Source organism: Sceloporus undulatus, chromosome 3 (assembly GCF_019175285.1).
Source record: "Sceloporus undulatus isolate JIND9_A2432 ecotype Alabama chromosome 3, SceUnd_v1.1, whole genome shotgun sequence".
NCBI classification, from domain to species: domain Eukaryota; kingdom Metazoa; phylum Chordata; class Lepidosauria; order Squamata; family Phrynosomatidae; genus Sceloporus; species Sceloporus undulatus.
The window spans coordinates 254,897,125-254,906,321 of record NC_056524.1 but is presented as its reverse complement, the minus strand read 5'-3'; the positions used below and the strand labels follow the sequence as shown (position 1 = coordinate 254,906,321).

Sequence of the window (9,197 nt, the reverse complement as noted above, 5' to 3'; positions counted from 1 at the left end):
CTTGCCCTTGCCATCCTCTGAGAGGCTGAGAGAGTGTGACTTGCCCAAGTTCAACATGGCTGAGCTGGGGCTCGAACGCTGGTCCCTAGAGCCGTAGTCCGGCGCTCAAGCCACTAGGCCACGCTGGCTTCCCTTGTGTTGAGTCTACCTTCCACTTCCCTTGTACTTCTCAGGAAGAAAGGCTGGGAATTCCCAAATGGTACCGGAAGTGAGGGGGGAAAGCGGCACTCTTCATTTCCTTACTCTATAATCGCTCTCTTTTTTTCACTCTAGCCTTTCTGTCTCTGTGCGCCCTTTACGTCGTGCGTGATTGCGTCACGGGCGGAAGGCTATAAAAGCCTCGCCTCGCTGTCCTTTCGGTCTTTTGAGAGGCCTCCACAAAATGGCGCCGGTGAGTGAAGACGGGGAAAGGAAGGGAAAGGAAAGGAGAGGGGCCCCGCTGATTCTGGGGTCCTTCGTCCCTTTTCCAGCCGCGTTACAGAGAATTGCTTTTGTACTAATGTTACTCATTATTATTATTATTATTATTATTGTATTTATTTCCTTATACCCCGCCGTTTCCCCCAAACTCGGGACTCAAGGCGGCTCCCAACATTAAATACAACAACTGTACAGTTAAAAGCATGCAAAAATAGCATGTCGGGATAGAATTAGGTTACTATAATATTAAAACAAGTTTACACGTTTAAAAAATAGAATGCGATTTTGAAGAGACTGAAATATTAAAAGGGTATTTTTAAAACTACAATAACACCCCCCCCCAAAAAAAATGCCACGCTTCAAAAAGCGGCAGTTCCTGTATTTCGCTGAAGGCAGGGGCGGAAGTTGTGACATAAACAACCAGCAAAATTAAAAGCACCTTTACCTTTAAATCATAGCATCAGGCATAAGAGCCGGTCGATGCTGCCGAGAATCGCATTGGCCTTTTTGGCTGCTGCATCACACTGTTGGCTCATAGAGATCTGGCAGCACCTTTGAGACTTAGCTGAAGTTGGCAGCATGAGCTTTTGTAGACTAAAGCCAACTTCCTCAGATGCATTTGCTAGAGTAGAAAGCCAGAGACAGGGCATGCTAGTTTTAACCATCGTTAAAACAGGCCTTGCCACTTCATTTCCATACACAAAAAGATTTTGACCTGCCATGCGCACACACTAATGGCATAATTCAAAGATACAGCCGGGTTAGTCTGTAGAAGTCAGTATGTAGAAACATCTTGTAGCACCTTTGAGACTTAACAGAAAGAAAGAAGTTGGCAGCATGAGCTTTTGAAGAGTTAAGTCTGCTTCCACAGATGCATTTGGTGGCATGGAAAGCCAGAGACAGGCCTATATGTGCCATTGGTGTGTGAGAATGTCAAGTTCAAAATCCTTTGTGTATGGGAATGAAGTGGCAAATCCAGTTTTAACTGTAGTATATCCTATGTATACAGTAGGCCCTCCACATTTGCGGCTTTGACTTTTGCAGATTTCATTATTTGTGGTTTTAATTCATATAATAATAATAATAATAATAATAATAATAAACTGTTTATTTATAGCCCGCTTTTCCTGCCAGATCAAAGTGGGTAACAACAAAGGTACTACACAATATACAATTTACAAACAGTATCCATATAAAAAATACACAGCAATACAATTAAAATTATTAAAAACAGGATAAAAAAATTCACAAGATTAAAACCACAACAATAACTAGCTTAAAGTGCTGGTGCAACGGGGAGAGAGCAGATATCACAGCGTCTGGGGGAAAGCCTGTTGGAAAAGGAAGGTTTTTAACTTCTTCCTAAACAGATCAAGGGAGGCAACCGAGCGGGGCTCATCGGGAAGAGAGTTCCAGAGCTGCGGGGCAGATTATATGGGGAGAGGCGGTCCTCCAAGTACCCTGGGCCCAAGCCATTTAGGGCTTTATAGGTGATAACCAACACCTTGTACAGTATTGCACCCGGAAGCGTATGGGCAGCCAATGTAGATCTTTCAAAACAGGTGTTATGTGGCTGGTCCTGGAGGATCCAGTGACCAACCTTGCTGCCATATTCTGCACTAATTGAAGCTTCCAGGTTTGGTACAAGGGTTGCCCCATGTAGAGCACGTTACAGAAATCCAACCGAGAGGAATGTCCTCTCTAAGAATCTAGGTCCTCCAGCTCAACTCTGCCATAGAGTTGTTGACCATAGAGCTGACCATAGAGTTGTGCTGGAGAACCTAGATGTTTCTAGAGAGAACACCTCTCTAGGCATTTGTAGGTCCTCCAACATGATTTTACAATAATCCTTTGGCAGATGTTGACCATAGAGTTGCACTGGAGGACCTAGAGGTTCCTAGGGAGCTGTTCTCTTAGGTAAAAAGAATAGTGGGGTTTTTTAATTTCCAGTTCTTCCACAGTCGGGGGGGTTCCTTCACCCCTAAACCGAGCGAATGTGGAGAGACCACTGTGTGTATAGAGAGAGGCATATATAAGTTTGTCCCCGGTTTTCCACTCCTCCAAATGCATCTGAGGACTTAAGTCTACAAAAGCTCATGCTGCCCCTTTCAGTGGTCTCAAAGGTGTTACAAGATCCTTTTGCATACTGATTTTCCATACTGATTAATAATAATACTTATTTCTTATCCACCTCTTCCCATGGATTGAGGCAGGGAACAACAACAATTGATAAGCAAACAACATCAGTACAACACTTAATAAGCAAACATCAGTTAAAACACATTAGTTTAAAAAGACAAGATGTGCACATATTAAAACAATCCATATGAAGCCTTCAACTTCATATCTAAAATTAATCATTTAAAATGCACAATGTAAAAATCAATCTGGATAAACCTGCTGGGAAAGACTGGTCTTCAGTGCTGTTTTAAATTTAGGCAATGTATTGTGTTGTCAAATCTCTTCTAACAAGTCGTTCTACAGTTCAGGGGTGGCCGGGAGACCAAGATTCGAATCCCTGCTCAGCCATGGAAACCCACTGGGTGACTTGGGCAAGCCATACACGCAGCCTCAGGAAGGCAAAACCAAACATTTTTGAACAGATCTTGCCAAGAAAACTATGGCGGGTTACAGATTGCCATACAACGTTAGGAAGGGCCTTATTAGGGTTAGGAAGGGTCTTACCTTCCTCACGGCCCTTCTTCCTAGTATGCGCGGAGTGCGTCCTTAATGGCAACGCCTAGCCACATGGGCGCCGCCATTTTGACGTCTTGGACGCATAGCCCCTCGCGGCGCCACTTCTGCGTTTTGAAAAGGAGCGCCATTTCGGCGCTCCTTTTTCGCTGTGCCGGGAAGCCTCATGGTCTGGCCGCTGGGGCTTCCCTCCGCAGCAAATGGCGGCGGCGGGAAAACGGCCGCTCGAGGGCGGTCTGTAAACCCGCCTATGTGATTTAAAACGTTAGGGTTGCCATAAGTCGCAGATGACTTGAAGGCACACAACAGTAGCATACAGATCTTACTGACATAGCAAATTAAGATCATAAATACTCATTCTGGTATACCTCTTTGTTTAGAAAAGAGACAAGAAGCCGAAAAAAACAACTTGCAAGTATAATCTTGATCTCACTCATCCAGTAGAAGATGGAATATTTGATTCAGGAAACTTTGTAAGTAAATCTGCTACTTAAAGTTGTCTGACCTGTTTTTAATGATGCCAATGTCAGCATATATTGAACCTTAATGAAACTATCAAATTGTAGTCCTTGAGATTTCTTTATATGGCAACATAACGTGTTGATGTTCTAGTTAACTTAATAATAAAATAGTTGCTTGTCAGTCAGTCTAGATAAGAGAATAATTTTTATCTCCGAAGCCACCTCAGTTGATTCATTGCATCCTTATATTTCCTGTTATGTTGGAGTGGTGAGGATCTTTAGTTTATTTAATACCTACCAAATAACCATATAATTTCTAAATGTTTTGAATATCTCAAATACTTAGTGTGAATTTTGACAAATATGGTGTGGCTTAAATTTTATTTTCTTGGCTCTGTTTGCCTCCTTTGATTGTAATAACAAAAACTGTCTGCCTAGGGTCCCTTCCCTAGTGCCATACCTAGGGCAACATCCCCTAGTGTTGCATTTTTTGTTTTTTGTTGGTATAGGAACAATTCTTGAAAGAAAAAGTTAAAGTCAACGGAAAAACAGGAAACCTGGGAAATGTAGTTCACATTGAACGCGTTAAGAACAAGATCACAGTGACGTCTGAAAGACAATTATCAAAAAGGTGGGTATATTTATTTCCTACTGTGTCTTTTTCTTTCTTTTTTAGCTTCATCCAGAAAGTTTGGGATAGATAACAGTAACTACTGAAATATATTTAAAATATTTTGTACAGAAAGCATGCTTTGCCTTAGTGGAAAGTACTTCTGCTTGTTCAAGTCAGAACACATCCCTGCACCTGTCACCTGAAAAACAGTTCCTGAGAGCTAGGAAACTGAATGGAATATGGCACATAAGGCTTATGTAGGTGGGCAATTTTGCATGCACTTTATACTAAGGGCTGATCTTGTGGATTAGCTTGGCTCAGGAAAGTCCACAATAAAAGACCTCAGGGTGCCCACTTTTAGGCAAAGCAAAACCTTACAACTATGTGGCCATAGTTACCATTCACTAATTTCATTTCACCTGAAGTACATGGATTTAGAATGGTTAATTTGCATTGCCATCAAAGTTTGTGCATGTGTATATGGAAGAAAAATGGGTCCCCTCTCTCGAAATGCACAGTTATTTCTGTTCAGGAGGGAGATCAGCCCTCCATTTCTGGAAGGAGGACTGGAAGAGGAGGCAGTTCTACTCCATAATGGGAAACTGAAGCAAGTCAATGGCCTGTTACAGAATGCCAAAATAAAGCTGCTTTGGGTCTCTTTGGAGGTATGCTATTTAAATGATGCATGGGTCCTAAGAGTCCGGAGGTCACACCAAAGCCATACTCCATTCCTAAGCACTGGAGTGCAGCTTTGGTGCAGCTTCCGGATTCTTAGGATGCATGCATCATTTAAACAGCATACCTCCAAAGAGACCTGAAGCAGCTTTATTTTGGCAGTCTGTAACAGGTCAATGTCATACCTAGCAGCATATTTGAAAAGAAGCTAACTTGTTTTATATGATGTCAAAATATATGGGCTTAGGAGTAGGCTTGTGTAAAGGTTTCCTATAATGTTTCAATATCACCTGGAGTAATTTTCAACATTGTTTATTTTGCAGATTGTATCTATTTTTAAGTAAAACCTTGGTGAATATTTTTCACGCATGTAATAATGACATTCATGTAGTGTAGGTACGGAAATTGTGGCCTTTGAGCGGCATTTAGCCCTAATCTTCCCTTCTGCAGCCCCCATATCTTCTTTTTTTTACAATAATAATTGGCATGTTTTGCAGCCTTGCTGCCTCATTTCACCAACAAATAGCATTGTTCACTCCCGCCCTCCTAGCCTTCCTCCTTCTCTCCCTGCTCCCAAGCAGCCATGGAAGGAAGAGGACAATGGATAAGATAGTGATGGTGGCTCTAGCATCTCCTTGTCACCATTAATGGAGAAACTGGTTGCGCAGTGGTTAAATGCCTTTACTGCAGCCACTCACAAACCATAAGGTTGCGAGTTCAATCCCAGCCAAGGGGCTCAAGCTCGACTCAGGCATGCATCCTTCCGAGGAGGTCGCTAAAATGAGTACCCAGATTGTTGGGATTGGCAATTAGCTTACACTTTGTAAACCTCTTAAGGAGTGCTTAAGTGCACTGATAAGCGGTATAGCAATGTTATTGCTATTGCTCCCACAGGTCCTAGAAGCATAAACGATGGGGGGTGACGCGTGAGGGTGTGGGAGCTGATGTCTTCTAGTTTGTCTTGTAGCAGGGAAATGGTTGGGTTGAAATGACACCATGCACTTACACCTGCATTACTTTTCTTTTGCATGAAAGATACCTTAAGTATCTCACTAAGAAGTACCTCAAGAAGAACAACCTTCGTGACTGGCTGCGTGTGGTGGCATCTGACAAGGAGACCTATGAACTGCGATATTTCCAGATCAGCCACGATGATGAAGAATCTGAAGCTGAGGAATAAAATTCCCTGTGCCTTCACTTTTTATGACGAACATACAGAGTGTACAAATGAAACATCTATTTATGAAAATGAATTAATTTATTACCAACTAAAGAACTTGTACACTGAATTAAAACTTCAGGTCTCTGTGGGAGATTGGGATCTCTTGCACTTCCCAAACTGCATTAAAAGGTTGTTTTAATGATCTGTAATCTGTGATTCTTTTAAGAAATGGGGTTCTGTATGTGTGTGTATGTACATTCCTGCATAAATAACTTCCGCAGTAATATATGAATGCATAATGCACATGTTTATTAGTGTGAGATGAGCCAATTGTCAACTCAAACCTGAATAAACTTCATAGGTTTATTAATTTTTAAATACAGCTTTGTTTTAGTATTTCACTGTTGTGATAAGATCTTAATATGGGCTTTTGGATGTGAATAAGACTTGTGAAAAATGGCGTAGCTGGTGGTGGCTGGATTCTAAAGGAACAACCATTTAGAAAAGTGAGCCTGACTTTGTCCTTATGCTAAGCCCAAGGTCTTCCCTCTGATTGTGCATGTGAATGTTTAATTTTTGGCGCCCACTCACCTTGGACTAGGCTGATAACAAGAGCTTTGACAGAATTTTTTTCTATCACACTTAAAAAGTTAATTAGGTCCTGCAGCATTTTCACTTGGAAAGTGGTACTGTGAAATGGTGTTTCTGCTGATGGCTGAATTACTGTACTGCAGTCCCTTTTTAGGGGTTGCTTGCCAGGCTTCCCTTCCAGCCTCTGAAATGACCTGCTATTCATCAGCAATATTTACAGAGTTAGGTGCTTTCAGACCACAGCTGTGATTATTATGTTTTAAGTTTTCATTTATTACCTGCCATCTTCCTGTAAAACAAAATTGGATTTTTTTTTTACAAAAATCGAGATTTTACAAAAATAAAAGTATCTGTAAACACTGCCAGATGTGTTAAAAACAGGTAAAGAAACAAAACAATTGCAAAACAGTAGCCTATGATGGCCAGCATGGTAGTGTGGTTTGAGCACTGGATTATGACTCGGGATTAGGATGTAAAAAGATTTGTAGCATCTGTTGAGACCAACTGAAAGAAGTTGGCAGCATAAGTTTTCATAGACTGAAGTCCACTTCCCCAGATCTGAAGTCAGAGACTTAAGTCTATGAAACCGTGCTGCCAACTTCTTTCAGGCAGTCTCAAAGGAGTCACAGGATCTCTTGACATACTGTTTTTACAGACTAACATGGCTATATCTTTGAATTTTGGAGATTAGAGTTTGATTCCTTCTTCCATGGAAACCCACTGAGTGAGTCAGACACGTAGCCCCGGAGAATCCTGTGAGAGGGTTGCTATTAGTTGAAAATAACTTGAAGAGCCTCAAAAACAATGAAATGTCTTTGTACATGTTTAATAATAAATGGTAAAGAGAGCAAATTCCTTTCGAAAATAGTTTGGGGGGGGATTCTACAGTGAAAAATGCCCTGTCAAAAATGAGTGAAATTGTCAGGATCATAAGTGGGAAGGAATACTGGTGTCTGCGTTGGTAAACGTAGAGTGGGGCAGAAGAACCTTTGGCACAGTTTCTTATGCTACAACGTCTTTCTCAAAGGTACTACAAGATCCCTTTGCATACTGATATACCCCAGAGGACAGGATCAAAAGCAATAATAATCTTAATAGATTAGAAAACTGGACCAAAGCTAAAAAAAGTGAATTTTAACAGGAAGAAATATAAGGTACTACACTTAGGCAGAAAAACTGAAATGCACAAATATAGGATGGGGGACACCTGGCTTGATAACAGTACATGTGAAAGCAATCTAGAAGTTCAAGTAGAGTAGACCACAAGCTGAACATGAGTCAACAGTGTGATGCAGCAGCTAAACATGCCAATGTGATTCTAGGCTGCATCAATAAGAAGTATAGTGTAGATCAGTGGTTCTCAACCTTCCTAATGCCATGCCTCTTTTAATACAGTTCCTCATGTTGTGGTAGCCCCCAACCATAAAATTGTGTCTCGTTTCCTAAGACCATCGGAAATAGGTGCTTTCCGATGGTCTTAGGTGACCCCATTCGACCCCCCAAAGGGGTCGCAACCCGCAGGTTGAAAACTGCTGATCTAGATCAAGGGAAGTAATAGTGCCACTCAATTCTGCTTTGGTCAGGCCTCACCTGGAATACTGTGTTCAGTTCTGGGCACCATAATTCAAAAAGGATGTCGACAAGCTGGAGCGTATCCAGAGGACGGTGAACAAAACGGTGAAGGGTCTGGAATCCATGCCTTGTGAGGAGATACTTAGGGAGCTGGGTATGTTTAGCTTGGAGAAGAGACAGTTAAGAGGTGATATGATAGCCATGTTTAAGTATTTGAAGGGGTGTCATTTTGAGGATGGAGCAAGCTTGTTTTCTGCTGCTCCAGAGACTAGAACACGGAACAATCGATGAAAACTACAGAAAAAGAGATTCCACCTGAACACCGGAAAGAACTTCCTGACAGTAAGAGCTGTTCAACAGTGGAACACACTCCCTTGGAGTGTAGTGGAGTCTCCTTCTTTGGAGATCTTTAAACAGCTGCTGGATGGCCATCTGTCAGAGATGCTTTGATTGTGAATTCCTGCATGGCAGGGGGTTCGACTGGATGGCCCTTGTGGTCTTGCACAGGGTAATTGGCTGTTTAAACCCTGATTTTGTTCTATTTCCCCCGTGTGATAAAGTCCTATGATTCTATGTGATATTCCAAACTAACAGGGCTATGTCTCTGAATTTTACTTCAATAGCCACTGGGTGGCACCTTAGACCACGGTCTGTTCAAGGTAGGCTGTAGCGAGTTGCAATATACCCTAAATACCTAAAGATTCTTGAGCAAGTTGTGAGGATTCCTCAAAAGTTGTGGTAAATATTCTGAAAGTCTGAAACTATATTTTTATAAGAGCTTTACAGTTCTGAGCACCTTCTAAACTACACAGTTATAGTGCTATTCTTCCAATTTAACTATTATGGCTTTATTCAACAGATCCTTGGATGTGTAGTCTGGTGAGAAACTTGAGCTGCTGGCTGAAAAATCAAAATGCCCTCCCCTAAACTGCAAATCACAGGATCCCATAAGATGGAACTATGGATGTTAAAGTGGCATCATTGTGTTATAACTATTCCGTGCGCGAAA

The 9,197-nt window shown here is 41.7% G+C and overlaps 1 protein-coding gene across 1 annotated transcript; it reads left to right on the top strand.

Annotated features, from left to right (window-relative positions):
• Positions 1 to 278: 278 nt before the first annotated feature.
• On the top strand, positions 279 to 6,229 carry RPL22L1 (ribosomal protein L22 like 1). The gene is made up of 4 exons (XM_042460645.1): positions 279 to 391; positions 3,495 to 3,587; positions 4,085 to 4,206; positions 5,899 to 6,229. Exons 1-4 carry the CDS (start codon positions 383 to 385, stop codon positions 6,041 to 6,043), a joined length of 369 nt encoding a protein of 122 aa, XP_042316579.1. The 5' UTR covers positions 279 to 382; the 3' UTR covers positions 6,044 to 6,229.
• The last annotated feature ends 2,968 nt before the right edge of the window (positions 6,230 to 9,197 follow it).

Bases quoted from the DNA above. Each gene is read 5' to 3' on its own strand.
- RPL22L1 (XM_042460645.1), top strand. The intron at 3,588-4,084 runs GTAAGTAAATCT...TTGTTGGTATAG, and splicing joins TATTTGATTCAGGAAACTTT to GAACAATTCTTGAAAGAAAA. The intron at 4,207-5,898 runs GTGGGTATATTT...TTTGCATGAAAG, and splicing joins GAAAGACAATTATCAAAAAG to ATACCTTAAGTATCTCACTA.